Raw genomic sequence first — 17,563 nt, 5'->3', positions numbered from 1 at the left:
AGCTAAAACATATCGTTCTCGTTTTACCAGGAAATTCATGTGTAATAGCTAATGTTAGCAGCTAATGTCAATGACATTTTTCATTTCATCCTCTCATTATAAACTTGATGACCACATTAAAACCAGCTAATGTTAGCAACACTTTTAAGAGAGACAAACTGGAGGTAGCAGAGACTGAGACTCTGATGTTTATTTTCTACGATGGGTTATGACGTATAAACTGACTTTTGTGCTTGAACTTGGTGAACTTTCACTTTAATTGGTTTCCTGCTCATGGACTGTGTTAATATCAACCTACAGCCATAATGTTAGTTGAAAAGTCTACAGTAAACATAGGCTATTGATCAAAAATAATATCATAGTATTAAAATATTACAGTCTTGAAAATTGTTATCTCTCTGTTTTACTTTCTAATATGTAAAACCTACAAAAATGACCTGTGAAATAGTCCCATCATATGACAAATCAAACACATCTGTCAAGATAATCTAACACCTGCTTCATCAGTAATGATTAAACTGCATTATGTTCAGTACAGTTTAGATTTAGAAGTGATTTGACCTGAAACATCAGCCTCTTGAGGTGTTCAGAGATTTCTTTCATTTTCAGTCCATATATGAATGGATTAAACAGAGGATGATACACTATCATCTGTAAAGTCATTATTAAATGAGCAAGTGTCGGAAAATCAGATTCAAGTCGAACAATAACAACATCATAAGTGATAAAACAGGAGAAGTTGATTAAAACCAGCAGGTGAGGTAAACAGGTCTGTGCAGCTTTCTTCCTCACAGTTTTACAGCTTCTGTAGGAGATGATCAGTATCCTGGTGTATGTGAACAGGATGAAGAGCATGGGGAACAGGCCAATATTTACCAGTATGAAAACACCATATGTTGACAGTGCTACTGAGCGAACACACTGAATCGTGAATATTGAAGTGTTACAGAACAGACCTTTCAAATTAAAGTGACAGATTTTCACATTAGCGTACAAAACAACTCCAGCTGTGAGTTCACAGGCAGGAACCAGCCAAGCTGAAACCAGGAAGACTTTGATGGTTCTTCTTCTCATGATAGTTGGGTATTGCAGAGGTTTACATATAGACACATACCTGTCATAGGCCATGACTGACAACAGTAAGAACTCGGCGGTGGCCAAAGTGTAATGTACATATGTCTGGAAGAGACAAGCTGAGAAAGGTATGACCTGTCTCTCAGACATAAAGTCAATCAGCAGCTTTGGGTAGATGTTGGTGCTGTAAAGAACAGAGTTGATTAACAAAGCTGCGATGAAAATGTACATGGGCTCATGGAGGTTTCTGTGAATCACAATAAGACACACGATGGTGGAGTTACAGCAGATTATCAGAATATAAACTGTAAACATGATCACAAAGTAAAGATATCTGTATTTCTGCACTTCTACATATCCACCAAGAGTTATATATGTCACATTGAATTCATCCATGAAGTTTCTCCAGACTAAAAGCATTAAAGAGTAAAGCAGACAGATCATGGAAGAGGCGCAACAGGCCTCAGCTTGAGGACAGCAGGAACATGTTACCTGTATTACACCATCTGATTCATTCACACATATCAACATCAGACAAAGTCAAGTGTTGGACTCAGTGGGATGTTTTTATCGGACTGCGTCAGCCTCCATGGGTCTCATTAAACTCTGACCCACTGACATGAGACCAAGTCCAGCAAACTCCAGAGTCCAGGACCCAAAGGTTTTGATGGATGTTGTTTCATCTTTGAGTGACTACAATGTCAAATGGTTCATTGGGGTTATTAGCTACATTTTCTTCACTACTCACTAGTTTTCCTCAATATAATGTGTTGTAGGTTTAATTTGAAGAGGACAGAGTCGTCATGTTTTCCTCTCAATCTGCTCTCAGTAATAACAGTCTAACCCGCTCCTGGGTTAGTTCACCTCCCTCCAGGTTTGGAAGGAACCAAAACTGAGGAAACACAAGTGAATTGAACTAAATGCAACCTTAGCTCACATGAATATGAAAAACTAAAGAGTGGGCCGTGTAATATGCACAGGTTATGAAGAGGTAAAACTCTTTAAAAGTGTTAGCGCAAAAAGGTAGCTAATATTACACTAATGTCCAAATGTTAGCTAATGCTATGCTCAACTTAAAATAGCCTACTCCTAAAACTTTAGAACGTCAGCAGCTAATGTTAACGTTAAAATTTGTCAGTTATGTTAGTGACACTACACTACACTGCTTAGCTTCATGCTAACCTTGTTTTTCATAAGTTAGCAGCTAATGCCACTGACAAGTTTTCTTTTTTTCAATATCAAATATATATGCTTTTTTTGTATTTGTTATTAAATGTCTATGGTAATCTCATATGGGATGGGCCACAGTGTTGGCATGACACGAAAATGAAAAAAATTCATTCATTCATTCATATATGAGACAATATCAAACACAGCTAACAGCTAATGGCACTGAGATGTTTTCCTTGGTGCCCAAACTTTGCAGCTAAAACATATTGTTCTCATTTTACCAGGAAATTAATGTGATGATGACGTTGATGACCACATTACCAGCTAATGTTAGCAACAAGAGAGACAACTGGAGCAGCAGAGACTGAGACTCTGATGTTTAGTTTCTACGATGGGTCAAACTCCAAAAACCCTGTAGACTACATTTTAGCCTTCTGCTGACTTATAAGGCTCTTAATGATAAAGCTCTATCCTATCTGAAAGAACTAATCATTCCTTACTGTCCTACCAGAGCACTCCGCTCCCAGAATGCAGGTCTGTTAGTGACTCCCAGTATCTCTAAAAACAGACTGGGAGGTAGAGCCTTTAGTTACCGGGCTCCTTTACTGTGGAACCAGCTCTCTCCATGGGTCAAAGAGGCAGACACTCTAACTACATTTAAGTCTAGGCTTAAGACCTTCCTTTGTGACAGAGCTTTTAGTTAGGGCTGGTTCAGGTAGCTCTGAACCATTTTATAGCTACGCTGCTATAGGCTTAGACTGCTGGGGGACACATCTGGTTACATGGAGCCCTCTCCCCTCCTCTCCTCTCCTCTCCTCTCCTCTCCTCTCCTCTCCTCTCCCCTCTCCTCTCCTCTCCTCTCCTCTCCTCTCCTCTTCCCTCCTCTCCTCTCCTCTCCTCTCCTCTCCTCTCCTCTCCTCTCATTTTGAACTGTCATTATCATTATCTGTTGCACTTTGTAGTTTGGCCTTGGTGTCTCGCACTCTCTCTGTGTTTCCACAGATCCACCGGAGCTCCATCTCTCTGCACCAGCCGCCGCCTGCATTGCCCCCTGCCCCCACCCTTTCCCCTGCTGTTAGACCGGCCTCCCCTCCCTTCCTATGAACAAGTCTGCCATCCAGTCCTCCCATTAAGCTGCCCTGCTCTCCCTGACTCCCTTGCCTACTATACCAGAAGCTTCCTCCTTCAGCTGTTGTTAACATTTCCATGTTTCTCACATTCTCTGTTGTAAACTGTTTTCTTGTCTGTAACAACATCCTATGTCACGTCTGTCCGTCCTGGGTGAGGGATCCCTCCTCTGTTGCTCACCCTGAGGTTTCTCCGATTTTCCCTGTTAAAAGGGTTTTCCATGGAGTTTTTCCTCAGTCGATGTGAGGGTCTAAGGACAGAGGATGTTGTTATGATGCTATGTGAAGCCCTTTGAGACAAACTGTTTGTAAAAATGGGCTATACAAATAAAATTGCCTTGCCTTGCCTTGCCTTACATTTCCCATAAGGAATGAGTAAGAAGAGCAGTTCATTTATTTCTCCATTCATATTTCCCATTGATAATCTGTGTGTTTGTCTGTTTTAACTCCACATCTCCTCATTAAAGTAAAGCTCTCAGTAACATTTTGATTTTCTCCTCTATAGTCACATTCCACATTATTCAAATGATTTCAGGCTGAGCAGCAGAAATATGACGTAAACTGACTTTTCTGCTTAAACTTGGTGAACTTTCCCTTTAATTGGTTTCCTACTCATGGAATGTGTTAATATCAACCTACAGCCATAGTTGAACAGTCTACAGTAGACACATTGATCAAAAATAATATCATAATATTAAAATATTTCAGTCTTGAAAATTGTTATCTCTCGGTTTTACTTTCCAATATGTAAAATGTACAGATATATTAAAGCAGAAGTAAGTGATATATTTGTGTTAATATAAGTCTTAAATAGTTATATCTTCCGACAGCAATCACTTACATAGAGTGTTTGGACCGAAACACGGGTCTGTCAGTCACTCTGCTCTGCTCTGAGCCGAGGAGAAAACTTTCCTCGTATCCTACAAGTTTTATCCAATGAGGAGAGAGAACGGCATGCAGGGCTGTGTGTGCAGCCAAGGGACGCCGTGAATGTGGCGATGTAGGGACGAGGACTGTTATGGTGCGTTCAAGGCAACTCGTAACTCGTGTTTTTCCGACCTGTGAAGTCGTACCAGTTCGATCTGGTACGAGTTCACGGGTCAGAAGTTACGAGTGGCCGTTATAGTGACTTTCACAGGTAAAACAGGTCGGAAAAACACGGGTGGGTTGTCTGGAACGCTACAAAGTCGTAAGTCGTGACTTGAAGCTGTAATTTACGGTTTCAAAAGCCTGCCTGGAACGCAGCATTAGCCAAAACGACCGGATCGCTTACTTCTGCTTTAACTGGACCAATGTTGACACAGTGTCTTTGAACATAAGACATCAATCATTGTCATTTTTCTTACTAAACTAATTTAATTGGATTGAATTACAAAATGTACAACCAACAGTAAGACTGACCTATGAAATAGTCCCTAATGTGAATATCATATGATATATGACAAATCAAACATCTAACATCTGCACATTATCACTACTGATTAAACTACATTATGTTCATCAACAGTGTAGATTTCGAACTGATTTGACATGAAACATCAGCCTCATGAGGTGTTTAGAGATTTCTTTCATTTTCACTCCATATATGAATGGATTAAACAGAGGATGATACACTATCATCTGTAAAGTCATTATTGAACGAGCAAGTGTCGGAAAATCAGATTCAAGTCGAACAATGACAACGTCATAAGTGATAAAACAGGAGAAGTTGATTAAAACCAGCAGGTGAGGTAAACAGGTCTGTGCAGCTTTCTTCCTCACAGTTTTACAGCTTCTGTAGGAGATGATCAGTATCCTGGTGTATGTGAACAGGATGAAGAGCATGGGGAACAGTGCAATATTTACCAGTATGAAAACACCATATACTGACAGTGCTACTGAGCGAACACACAGAATCGTGAATATTGAAGTGTTACAGAACAGACCTTTCATATTAAAGTGACAGATTTTCACATTAGCGTACAAAACAGCTGCCGCTATGAGCTCACAGGCAGGAACCAGCCAAGCTGAAACCAGGAAGACTTTGATGGTTCTTCTTCTCATGACAGTTGGATATTGCAGAGGTTTACATATAGACAAATACCTGTCATAGGCCATGACTGACAACAGTAAGAACTCTGAACCGGCCAGAGAGTAATATATAAACCACTGAAAGAGACAAGCTGAGTAAGATATGACCTGTTTCTCAGACATGAAGTCAATCAGCAGCTTTGGGTAGATGTTGGTGCTGTAAAGAACAGAGTTGATTAACAAAGCTGCGATGAAAATGTACATGGGCTCATGGAGGTTTCTGTGAATCACAATAAGACACACGATGGTGGAGTTACAGCAGATTATCAGAATATAAACTGTAAACATGATCACAAAGTAAAGATATCTGTATTTCTGCACTTCTACATATCCACCAAGAGTTATATATGTCACATTGAATTCATCCATGAAGTTTCTCCAGACTAAAAGCATTAAAGAGTAAAGCAGACAGATGATGGAAGAGGCACAACAGGCCTCAGCTTGAGGACAGCAGGAACATGTTACCTGTATTACACCATCTGATTCATTCACACATATCAACATCAGACAAAGTCAAGTGTTGGACTCAGTGGGATATTTTTATCAGACTGCTTCAGCCTCCATGGGTCTCATTAAAGCTGTCGTGTGTAAATTCTGTTGACCCCCGTATGTAATTACGAAAACACTGCTGTGCTTCCACATTGTGTCGGGCAGTAGGCAGGCAAAGGAAAATCGCCTGAATGTGGCGGCAGTCACAAATACGCTATTCGGAGTGGCGGATATTCATGTTCACTTCCGGTCCATGCGAGCGAAGCATTGAATATAAGAATCGCTTCTTGCAATGAAGCAGATCCGCCTGTTGGCTTCAGCTAGCGGAGTTACTCCGCGTGTTGGTAAGCTAAGGCACATTCACAAACTTTCAATCCACTCATTTTCAGCCTCATCAGTTGCACCAGTTGTTCCACTAAAATAAGAAAGTATTACATTTTCGGCTACGCTATGTTTTAAAAGTAGCAAGAAGTTAGAATGATTCAAAAAATGTATGTATAGGATTGATATTTTGATGCTTCAAGATGCAACGATTTTCATTTTGGAATCCGATCATAGCCCTGTGAATCAAAATCAAATCGGGTCACATCACGTTCCCTCTGCTGCTGATGTTAATAGTGGTTGTGTTGTAGGGGCGTCCTCGACTAAGGATTTTCATAGTCGAATCTGATTCATCAGGTTTTGCCTTTGGTCGACTTATCCTCAAATCATGTTGTTTTTTCCGTCACTGATTTATGATCTCATTTGCGTCTTTTTCCGCTCCAGAGAAAAGAGCTAAAACACCCGAATTAAGAAATGTAATTCTTCAGATGGCATAAGATAACACCAGGCAGGGCCGCACCTGCCTACACACAGAACACGCACAGTGCGTAGGGCCCCGCGATCCAATAGGGGCCCCGTTTTGCACAAAGGATGCGCATATGCACAGCCGTGGGGCGCGCTACTAGATCAGCTGTCAGCGCGAGGCAGGAGAAGAGAGAGAAGAGACCTTTTTTTTTTGTAATCTGACACCGCACGCGCCGTCACTGCAATGATTGACAGCAATCGATCTGACCAATCACTGGTCAGATGCCCATGCTGCAGGCACTTGTCAAGCAGCTGCAGGTGAAGACGTGCTCATGACTTCGAAAAGAACCTACGAGCCAGGCGCGAGCAAGAGGGGGAAAAAAAGCAAGGTGGGTATTTGTTGAAGTTAGTGCTGTGCCATATTAACGGCATGGTTAACGCCATTAATGGTGTTAACGCCAGCACTAGTAAAAATGTAAAACTTTGTAGCATAAGCAAGCACTAAACCTCCGTGCTCAGCACAGAGGTAGAGGAGAGATGCTAGCCTCCAGTCCATTTAGCTAGAGTCTAGATGTGGACTGTGGTCTGGAGATCAAAGTAGGCTAATTTTCTAGCGGCCCTTACCATTTATTAAATGTTTTTTTAACACCTTTGTCCGCATATGCATTCACCTCTGTTGAAAGGCAGTGGTAAATTTATCAGTTGTTGGTCGTATTTTCAGGCTAAAGTTTATAATCTATTTTATCACCACACAAGGATTTGGCTAATGTTATTCTAATGAATGTAAAATGTCGCCATCTGTTGGTGAATTTTATCTATGACAGGCAGCTTTGGAGGAGATATTAGAGATAAATAGGCCTATTGATAGAAATGAGTATATTTGATACTTTTGTTGACAGAAGGAACTAAATTTCTATGTAGCTACATTTTGAAATATCAGTCTGTTTGGTACTGAATTAGTATGTTTTATTAGGATTGTAGTTGTAGCCTATATAATAATAATAATAATGATGATAATAATGACAATAATAGTAATAATAGGGCCCGAAGAAATGTTTTCGCTTAGGGCCCCATTTTGGTCAGGGGCAGCCCTGACACCAGGACATTCTACATCCAGAATTTTCCTGATCTCACTCATTAGGCTTAACTTGGTCATCGGTCTGAATGTCTGTGGACAAACCAGTGTTTATGAATTACATTCAAATATTATTACAGTATATTATTATTACAGGGTATGTCTGTGAAGTTGTGTTTAAGTGGTGTACAACTCTCTAAGGACAAAGTTGTGAGGTGAAAGGTATTTTCTGAGCCGAGCGTCTCATGAGAGCAGCTCACTGTGACCACTGGGTGATAATTAGCTGTTTACAGACTGGCTGTAGTCAGACCCGTCCCCTGACGCCTGTTGTGTTGTGCAGGAGACGCACACAGTGGAGGACACTGATGACACTCATTACAGTGTCCTTACATCAGCTTCTGTGTAAACCATGGTGGCGTTGTTAGAGTTAATTGGAGCAGACTAATTGGACATTAGTATGATGCAAAACAATACTGGCCATCACTTTCAGGATGAACTTTCTGTTTTGTCTTTGTTGGCACTGTTTGACCTCTCTGAGCGCTCCAACCACCCTGCAGAGTTGGGGTTTGTTTAACCACACATCATGTTGATGACTGATGACAGTCAACAGCTCATTGTCTTTGTGGTCAGTGGGGAATTTCAATGTGGAAGAGGAAAGAACTTGTAGATCAAATGCATCAACAGATGGAAACAGAGACTGAAACTAGCTTTGTCCCAATTCAGAGAATGTAGTCCATGAAGCTGTGGCCTTTGTAACCGTTGTAGACCATGAAGGCCTGACTGAAATGAGATGGTCTGGTCTACAGAGAATTTCAGCTTTGCATTACCAGCTTTGTGCCCACCCTTACCTCTTCATCACATTACACCATTCCTGGCCCTTGGCCTTAACAGCTGTACTGTTAGCCATTGAACTCAGCTGAAACACAATACTAAAATGCTGAACTTACATTTAACAGGGTCATCTTCGGACTCTGTTGCTGTAGCTTTCTGCCATATAATTTTCATAACTTGCAAGCAATGAATTTTGGGATTTGGCGGTTTTTACTAATGTTCCATATGCCCTGATTAATTAAAGGCTTTTACGCATCATCCGTCTCCTACGAGTGAGTGCCTGAAGTAAGCCCAGTGCTTTTTCGTTCTTCTAATTTTTTAGCTTCAATTAAGAGCACCCCGAACACGGAGTTTATCTTTTTGTTCCACCACGAGCACTCGGTACCCCCCGCAGCCCCTTTTTGACAAGAAATTTTGGGATAGGTTGGGCCGTGAAGGATTGTTGGATCTGTCATTGCCCAGGAAAGGATGAATCTGAAGAAGTCCTCCAAATGGTTCAGTTGAGGTGCACCACAGTGATGTAATCAGTTTTCAAGCTTGAGACATACCTAATTACTGCAGTACTCCAGTACTTCACATCATCTAAAGGTCAAAATCAGCAAGACTAATGGGCACGTGGTGGACAACCAGGGACAGCAGGCCTGGTCTTGACCTCAACCACAGACAGAAGTGAAGAAGACCACCAAGTCAGATCAACAAACTGAACTTGACTCAAGACTGAAACTATCCTCAGGAATAGATCAAGGCAATCTTGAGATATCACTTTGATGACACCGGGAACCACCGGCATTGAAAATGGTTGATCCTCAATTTGGCCCTAATTTGAAGAAATTCTCTCGAAGCATTGCTGAGATGGGTTTCTTGGGTCTCTCTCTCTGAAGAACAAGAAGAGGCTGGATTGCATTGTGAGAATGTGCAGTAAAATTGTTGGGATTAAGCGAGAAGAACTCTCACTTTTACATAGGCCAGAGCCACAAAGAAGGTTCAGGCCATTCTGGCTGACTGCACTCACCATCTGTCTACAGGGAATCAGCTGTTGCCATCCAGTCACAGATATGCCCTGCAAAGGTGCAGGACAAATAGATTGACTGTGAACTGTCCATGTAAACCCACCCAATGACACGTGACAGGAGCAAAACCTTTGGGTCCTGGACTCTGGAGTTTGCTGGAGTCAGTCTCATGTCAGTGGGTCAGAGTTTAATGAGACCCATGGAGGCTGAAGCAGTCTGATAAAAACATCCCACTGAGTCCAAGACTTGACTTTGTCTGATGTTGATATGTGTGAATGAATCAGATGGTGTAATACAGGTAACATGTTCCTGCTGTCCTCAAGCTGAGGCCTGTTGTGCCTCTTCCATGATCTGTCTGCTTTACTCTTTAATGCTTTTAGTCTGGAGAAACTTCATGGATGAATTCAATGTGACATATATAACTCTTGGTGCATATGTAGAAGTGCAGAAATACAGATATCTTTACTTTGTGATCATGTTTACAGTTTATATTCTGATAATCTGCTGTAACTCCACCATCGTGTGTCTTATTGTGATTCACAGAAACCTCCATGAGCCCATGTACATTTTCATCGCAGCTTTGTTAATCAACTCTGTTCTTTACAGCACCAACATCTACCCAAAGCTGCTGATTGACTTCATGTCTGAGAGACAGGTCATATCTTTCTCAGCTTGTCTCTTTCAGGCTTACATATTTTATACTTTGGCCACCGCAGAGTTCTTACTGTTGTCAGTCATGGCCTATGACAGGTATGTGTCTATATGTAAACCTCTGCAATATCCAACTATCATGGGAAGAAGAACCATCAAAGTCTTCCTGGTTTCAGCTTGGCTGGTTCCTGCCTGTGAGCTTGCAGTGTCCGTCGTGTTGACTGCTGATATAAAACTCTGTCACTTCACTTTGGGAGGTCTTTTCTGTAACAATTCAATTTTTAATCTTCAGTGTGAAAGCTCTTTGGTTCTATCTATGTATGGTTCATTCATGTTTCTAAATATTGCACTGTTGCCAGTGTTCTTTATCCTGTTCACATACACCAGGATACTGATCATCTGCTACAGAAGCTGTAAAACTGTGAGGAAGAAAGCTGCACAGACCTGTTTACCTCACCTGCTGGTTTTAATCAGTTTCTCCACTTTTTTTAGTTATGATATCATTATCGTGAAACTTGAATCTAATTTTCCAAGACTTGCTCGTTTAATAATGACTTTACAGATGATAGTGTATCATCCTCTGTTTAATCCATTCATATATGGACTGAAAATGAAAGAAATCTCTAAACACCTCAAAAGGCTGATGTTTCAGGTCAAATCACTTCTAAATCTACACTGTTAATGAACATAATGTAGTTTAATCAATAGAGATACTGTATGTTAGTTTATCTTGACAGATGTGTTTGATTTGTTCTTATAACTTATACATATTATCATTAGACTTAATTTCATATGATATTCACATTACTGTGCTTCTTGTTGGTTGTCCATTTGTAATTTAATCCAATTAAATGAGTTTAGGAAGAAAAAATAAAATCAGTGATGTCATATGTTTCACAGATCTGTCCCTATTGGTTCAGTCAAGGCTATAATATATATGCTTGCACGGAAATTCAATAAGTGTACTGAGGATGTCAAGATAGCTTTGTTTAGATCATATTGTACTTCATTGTACACAGCTCACAGTGCTGGTACAGTGTTACAAAAATGAAAAAACTTCAGGTGGCATACAATGATGCATTTCAGATCCTACTTAGGCGTCCAAGATGGACAAGTGCAAGTCATATGTTTGTATCCTGTAATGTGCCCACTTTTCATGCTGTTTTAAGAAATTGTACAGTATGGATTTATGTGTTGACTTAGCCAGGGAAGTAATGGGATCATTGCAGCCTTAGCTGTGTCTGCACATAGTGATACAAAATATTTGTCATGCTTCTGGAAACACTGGAATAAGTCCCTGTATGTGTTTTAAAACCAAGTTGGTGTATTTTTTTCTTGTACTGTCTGTGTCCTTGTATTTTCTTCTTTTATCTACTTCATGATGAACCCGAGTCTGTAATAAAGATATATCCATCCAATTATCAGAGTCTCAGGCTCTGCCTCCAGTTTGTCTCTCCTAAAATTGTTGCTTAGACTTAGACTTTATTTGTCTCAGAAGGGAGATTTGTTTTCACTTGACTGTACATACAAACACACATGGGAGCATCAAACAGGAAGAATATACAACAGAAAGCAGACATGACATAAGTGAGTTAGACATACAGTACGTGCATACAACTTGTATGCAGACATGGCAGCAAGAATGAGAGAGGAGGAGAGTGCCAGCGGGGTCTATTGGTCAAATCAGTCCTGCTTGTCATTATGTGGATGAAACTGCACAATGCGACCGTGATCATACTATACATCCTATGGATTGTCACAAGGAATAGCTGAGTGTTACTCCCAGAGCCCCGGGACAATCATGGACTCACCTACACCAGGGAATCTCTGCTCCAACTCCGCTCTTCCTTGCCCTGTGGGATTAAGCCATCCAGTGCCGGCAGAAATCAGACCAAGGAAGAGGGGGAAGCGAGGGGGGGGTCCAGACTAGGCTGAGAAAGTGGCCCTTTAAACCCCCTCTCCCCTTGATCATCATGTCAAATGTGCGATCTCTTCGGAACAAAATGGATGTACTCCATGCCAGATGCCGAGTGGAGAGAACCTACAAGGAAGCCTCTGTCTTAGCCCTGACGGAGACATGGTTGGACACCAGATGCTGAGGTGGACCTTGAAAACTTCACCATCATCAGGGCTGACCGCACAAATAAATCCAGTAAAGGGAGAGGTGGAGGGGTCTGCATACATCAACGACAGGTGGTCTAAGAACATTAAGACCCACAGCAAGATCTGCACTCCTGACGTGGAAATGTTGACCCTGTCCCTTCACCCCTTCCACCTAGCTCGGGAATTTCCCACTGTTGTCATCAGCTCTCTGTATGTCCCACCAAGTGCTAATGGTAATAAAGCAGCTGAGATTGTGGCTAGTACCATTAGCGACACGCAGGGGAAATACCCGAGCGCTCCGGTGTTCATAACTGGTGATTTCAACAGTTGCAGACTGGACAAGGTCTTGCCTTCATTTCATCAGTACGTGGGCATAAAGACAAGGAGGAAAAACATGCTATGGGAATATCCCGGACACATACACTTCTCGTTGCCAAGCACTGCTAGGTTACAGCAAATCATCCTGCTTCCTGTTTACAGGACTGAACTGAAGCAGCACAAGCCCAAGACCTACAGTGCCCTCCAGTGGTCGGAGGACAGCATCACACGTATGCAAGGGTCTATGGCCTGCACAGACTGGGATGTCTTCTCTGGTGGGAGCCTGAATGAGAGGCTCTCAGTCATTACAGACTACATAAAATTCTGTATCTTCACAACGATTCCAGGAAAGGTTTTCAAGAAATATCCAAACTCAATACCCTGGATTATCCCACATATCATGCACAGTTTTAAGAAAAAGCAGAAAACATTCCAACAACAGGACTGGGTCTCACTCAAACTCATAACACGACAGATCAAGAACGAAATCTACAAAGCAAAACTCAGATATAAAGAAAAACTGGAACTAGAATTCAGCACCATGAACACCCGGCAAGCATTCCAGAAAGTGAGAACACTCACTGGTCTAGGACCCACAACCCAAGTTAGCCTCAAAAAACGACCCTACAACCTTTGCTGAAACATTGAACACGTTTTATTCCCGTTGTGACATCATGGACTGTTCAAAGGAGTGTGAGGCGCTGCTGGAGACCCTCCTCCTCCCGGAGCCAGTACATCAGGCCCTCTTTAGTGAGGATGTACGTCGGCAGCTGAAGCGATGTAAACCCGGCAAGGCTCCAGGGCCAGATGGCATCCAGGGGCGGGTGCTAAAGGAGTGTGCCACAGAGCTTGCTCCCATCATGCACCATCATACCGGTGCCCAAGAAACCTCGCCCCTCAGAGCCCAACCACTACCGCCCAGTTGCACTGTCCTCAATTCCAGATTAAATGCCTGGAGAAACTGGTTCTTGCCATCATCATCATCCCATCTGTTGAGCAACACTTGGACCCACACCAGTTTGCATACCAAGCGAAGAGAGGGACAGAGGATACTGTGGCATGCCTCCTCCATTCATTCCTCCAACATCTCGAAATCCCCAGTAACTTTGAGGGTTCACAGTTTTCTCAGAAACAGACCACAATCCACCAGAGTGGGCAGCGTGACATCATTATACACCATAACCAACACTGGGCCTGTTCCTGTTTACCCTCTACACCAACGACTGTACTAGGCCCTCACCCACTAATACATAATCTCAAATACTCAGACGACAGCGTCGTAATTGGACTATTAGACAACTCACCTACAGGATACCATAACTCCATCTCTCACCTCACACAGTGGTGCACGGACAACAACCTGCACCTAAATGTGGCCAAAACCAAAGAACTGGTCATCAATTCCCCCAGCACAGGCAAATCAACCCCCTCCCCCGCCCACAACCCCATCAGCATCAACAGGGAAGCTGTGGAGGTTGTGGAAACCTTTAAATACCTTGGTCTCACCATAGATAATATACTCACCTTTGAACCACACATCATTGACATTCACAACAGCCAGCAAAGACTCTCTGCCATCAGGAAACTGAGAGCACTCTCAGTGCAAATAAAGCAAATAAAGCTGAGGCTGAATCGGCCTTTTTGAGTTAACTCTTTTAAAGAGTTTTACCTCTTCATAACCTGTGAATATAACACTCTTTATTTTTTCATATTCATGTGAGCTAAGGTTGCATTTAATGAATTAGTATGTTATTATTGAGATCAGATTGAGAGGAAAATTAAACCTACAACACATTATATTGAGGAAAAGTAGTGAATAGTGAAGGGAATGTAATATTTAACCCTAATGAACCATTTGACAACATAGTCACTCAAAGATTAAACAACATCCAGCAAAACCTTTGGGTCCTGGACTCTGGAGTTTGCTGGACTTGCTCACATGTCAGTGGGTCAGAGTTTAATGAGACCCATGGAGGCTGAAGAAGTCTGATAAAAAACATCCCACTGAGTCCAACACTTGACTTTGTCTGATGTTGATATGTGTGAATGAATCAGATGGTGTAATACAGGTAACATGTTCCTGCTGTCCTCAAGCTGAGGCCTGTTGTGCCTCTTCCATGATCTGTCTGCTTTACTCTTTAATGCTTTTAGTCTGGAGAAACTTCATGGATGAATTCAATGTGACATATATAACTCTTGGTGGATATGTAGAAGTGCAGAAATACAGATATCTTTACTTTGTGATCATGTTTACAGTTTATATTCTGATAATCTGCTGTAACTCCACCATCGTGTGTCTTATTGTGATTCACAGAAACCTCCATGAGCCCATGTACATTTTCATCGCAGCTTTGTTAATCAACTCTGTTCTTTACAGCACCAACATCTACCCAAAGCTGCTGATTGACTTCATGTCTGAGAGACAGGTCATATCTTTCTCAGCTTGTCTCTTTCAGACTTATGTACATTACACTTTGGCCACCGCCGAGTTCCTACTGTTGTCAGTCATGGCCTATGACAGGTATGTGTCTATATGTAAACCTCTGCAATATCCAACTATCATGAGAAGAAGAACCATCAAAGTCTTCCTGGTTTCAGCTTGGCTGGTTCCTGCCTGTGAGCTCACAGTATCAGCTCTGTTGTATGATGGTGTAGAACTGTGTCAGTTTAATTTGAAAGGTTTGTTCTGTAACAATTCAATATTCACACTTCAGTGTGTTCGATCACTGGCAGTGTCAGTATATGGTGTTTTCATACTGGTAAACATTGGACTGTTCCCCATGCTCTTCATCCTGTTCACATACACCAGGATACTGATCATCTCCTACAGAAGCTGTAAAACTGTGAGGAAGAAAGCTGCACAGACCTGTTTACCTCACCTGCTGGTTTTAATCAACTTCTCCTGTTTTATCACTTATGACGTTGTCATTGTTCGACTTGAATCTGATATTCCAACATTTGCTCATTTAATAATGACTTTACAGATGATAGTGTATCATCCTCTGTTTAATCCATTCATATATGGACTGAAAATGAAAGAAATCTCTAAACACCTCAAGAGGCTGATGTTTCAGGTCAAATCACGTTAACACACTTGTGTCGGCAGTCATGGTTAATTGATGTAATATAAATTGTAAAATCTGTCATGATAATGTAGATGATTAGATTTTCTTAATAAAAATGTGTTTGTGTTTTATGAGTGATATAGAGCATCATTAGCTTTAATATGAAATTAGTCTTCTGTATCTGTGTAGATAAGGTTAATACTGCTCATAACATGGGGATAAATTCTTTTGTTGCTTGTTTCAGATTTGATTGAGCGCCGTTATTTAAAGTTAAACCAAAAGTTTACATTGTCACAGCTTGTAATTCTTTTCAGTTTAGCTTTACCTGAAGCCTGATAAATTTCAGGGCAGAAAAAAACAAAGGGTGAATCCACCAGTTTTTAACATTGAAATAAACTCGACCACTGCTATACTAAACATACAAACTTATTTCAAAGTTACTTTAAAGTCAAATTCAATTTCCCATCAGGAAAATGAATTTCATCTCAACTTGTGTATTCACATCCTGACAGTTACTGTAGCCCTCGAGTACATTAAATCCAGTATACGGCAAACCAATACAAAGTAATAAGAAACTACATATTTGGGCTCATTGTGCAAATATGAATAACATTTGGTTGGTTGGTTGGTTGATTTCAGAACACTAGTTTATATTGTTTTGTTGTTTATTGGAAACTGAATGAGTTGCATGGGGTCACCTCCCTGTAGACCAACCACCAGCAGAGACAGGCACTGGGGTCAGGTATGTTATTGGTTGTCTGGTCTCCAGGGTCACATGGAGGTTTGTGTGCATTTTGGTTCTCACTTTGAATAAGGGGTTAGATGCCTCACCACTGGAGAGACAAGGATCTTGTTGACGCGTGTTGGACCTCAGATCTAACAGCAGACCAGAGTCCATCCCGAATATGGTCGGAACAATGGCATATCTAAGCTTCTTCCTTTGAAACTTCATCTTTGATCCAACGTTTTTGTTTTGTTGCTTTCTGATCCGATTATCTTTGTGTTGTTCCAGTCGATTACGTGGTTGTTGGTTTTGCAGTGGTCACTTAGTGCGGATTTGAGGGTTACTGGGTCTATGAGCTCACTCATTCTCAGTTGTCAGGTAAGATGTAAGTGGTGAGATACTCCGGGACATGACGTAGGATATGGTCACTGCTCCCCTCACTAAGTCAGTATTTTCCTGTCATTGGAACGTTTGATGTTTGGTCAGTTGAAGAGTTTTGAAGCGAAGCAGCATCAGTAGGACACAGTAAAACTCAACGGTCTGTCACTCAAACCCGACCTTCCTGAAACAAGTCTCAGGATTCAAGCATGTTCTCCGTTTCTGACGTGTTTTGCTTCTATGACTTAAGTTTTTCTCTCTTTACCAACTTTTTCCTTCGTTCTCCAGACACAGTGTCTGTATTTCATTCATATGTTACAATCCTGAACTTTTTTCACTTTAACCAGACGTCAGCGACGGCACAGTGGAGACAAAGTTAAGAGAAAGTTCATCCTTTGTGTTTTGTGTGTGTTCATTAAATCCTCAGAGGATGTAATAAAGAAAAACAATATCTGCTACAATTATCTTTGATAACTGATGTAAGGACACTGTAATGAGTGTCATCAGTGTCCTCCACTGTGTTGTGAACAACACAACAGGCGTCAGGGGACGGGTCTGACTACAGCCAGTCTGTAAACAGCTAATTATCACCCAGTGGTCACAGTGAGCTGCTCTCATGAGACGCTCGGCTCAGAAAATACCTTTCACCTCTGTGATCAGACACAAGTGTCACAACTTTGTCCTTAGAGAGT

General features: G+C 41.5%; 4 protein-coding genes across 4 annotated transcripts; 2 read left to right on the top strand and 2 right to left on the bottom strand.

The window, feature by feature from the left end:
- Positions 1–513: 513 nt before the first annotated feature.
- On the bottom strand, positions 514–1,470 carry LOC311004135 (olfactory receptor 11A1-like; the record flags this gene model as incomplete). The annotated part of the gene is made up of 1 exon (XM_083996084.1): positions 514–1,470. One exon carries the CDS (start codon positions 1,468–1,470, stop codon positions 514–516), a length of 957 nt encoding a protein of 318 aa, XP_083852210.1.
- A 3,401-nt stretch (positions 1,471–4,871) lies between these two features.
- LOC311004134 (olfactory receptor 11A1-like) lies at positions 4,872–5,810 on the bottom strand (the record flags this gene model as incomplete). Its single annotated transcript, XM_083996083.1, has 1 exon — positions 4,872–5,810. The coding sequence occupies one exon, from the start codon at positions 5,808–5,810 to the stop codon at positions 4,872–4,874; it is 939 nt and encodes a 312-aa protein (XP_083852209.1).
- Positions 5,811–10,026: 4,216 nt separating this feature from the next.
- On the top strand, positions 10,027–10,965 carry LOC311004133 (olfactory receptor 11A1-like; the record flags this gene model as incomplete). The annotated part of the gene is made up of 1 exon (XM_083996082.1): positions 10,027–10,965. The coding sequence occupies one exon, from the start codon at positions 10,027–10,029 to the stop codon at positions 10,963–10,965; it is 939 nt and encodes a 312-aa protein (XP_083852208.1).
- Positions 10,966–14,869: 3,904 nt separating this feature from the next.
- On the top strand, positions 14,870–15,793 carry LOC311004132 (olfactory receptor 6N2-like; the record flags this gene model as incomplete). The annotated part of the gene is made up of 1 exon (XM_083996081.1): positions 14,870–15,793. One exon carries the CDS (start codon positions 14,870–14,872, stop codon positions 15,791–15,793), a length of 924 nt encoding a protein of 307 aa, XP_083852207.1.
- Between the last annotated feature and the right edge of the window lie 1,770 nt (positions 15,794–17,563).

The sequence above is a fragment of the Trachurus trachurus genome (genome assembly GCF_905171665.1).
Source record: "Trachurus trachurus genome assembly, chromosome: 21".
In the NCBI taxonomy this organism is placed as follows: domain Eukaryota; kingdom Metazoa; phylum Chordata; class Actinopteri; order Carangiformes; family Carangidae; genus Trachurus; species Trachurus trachurus.
This window is presented reverse-complemented; position numbering and strand designations above follow the sequence as displayed.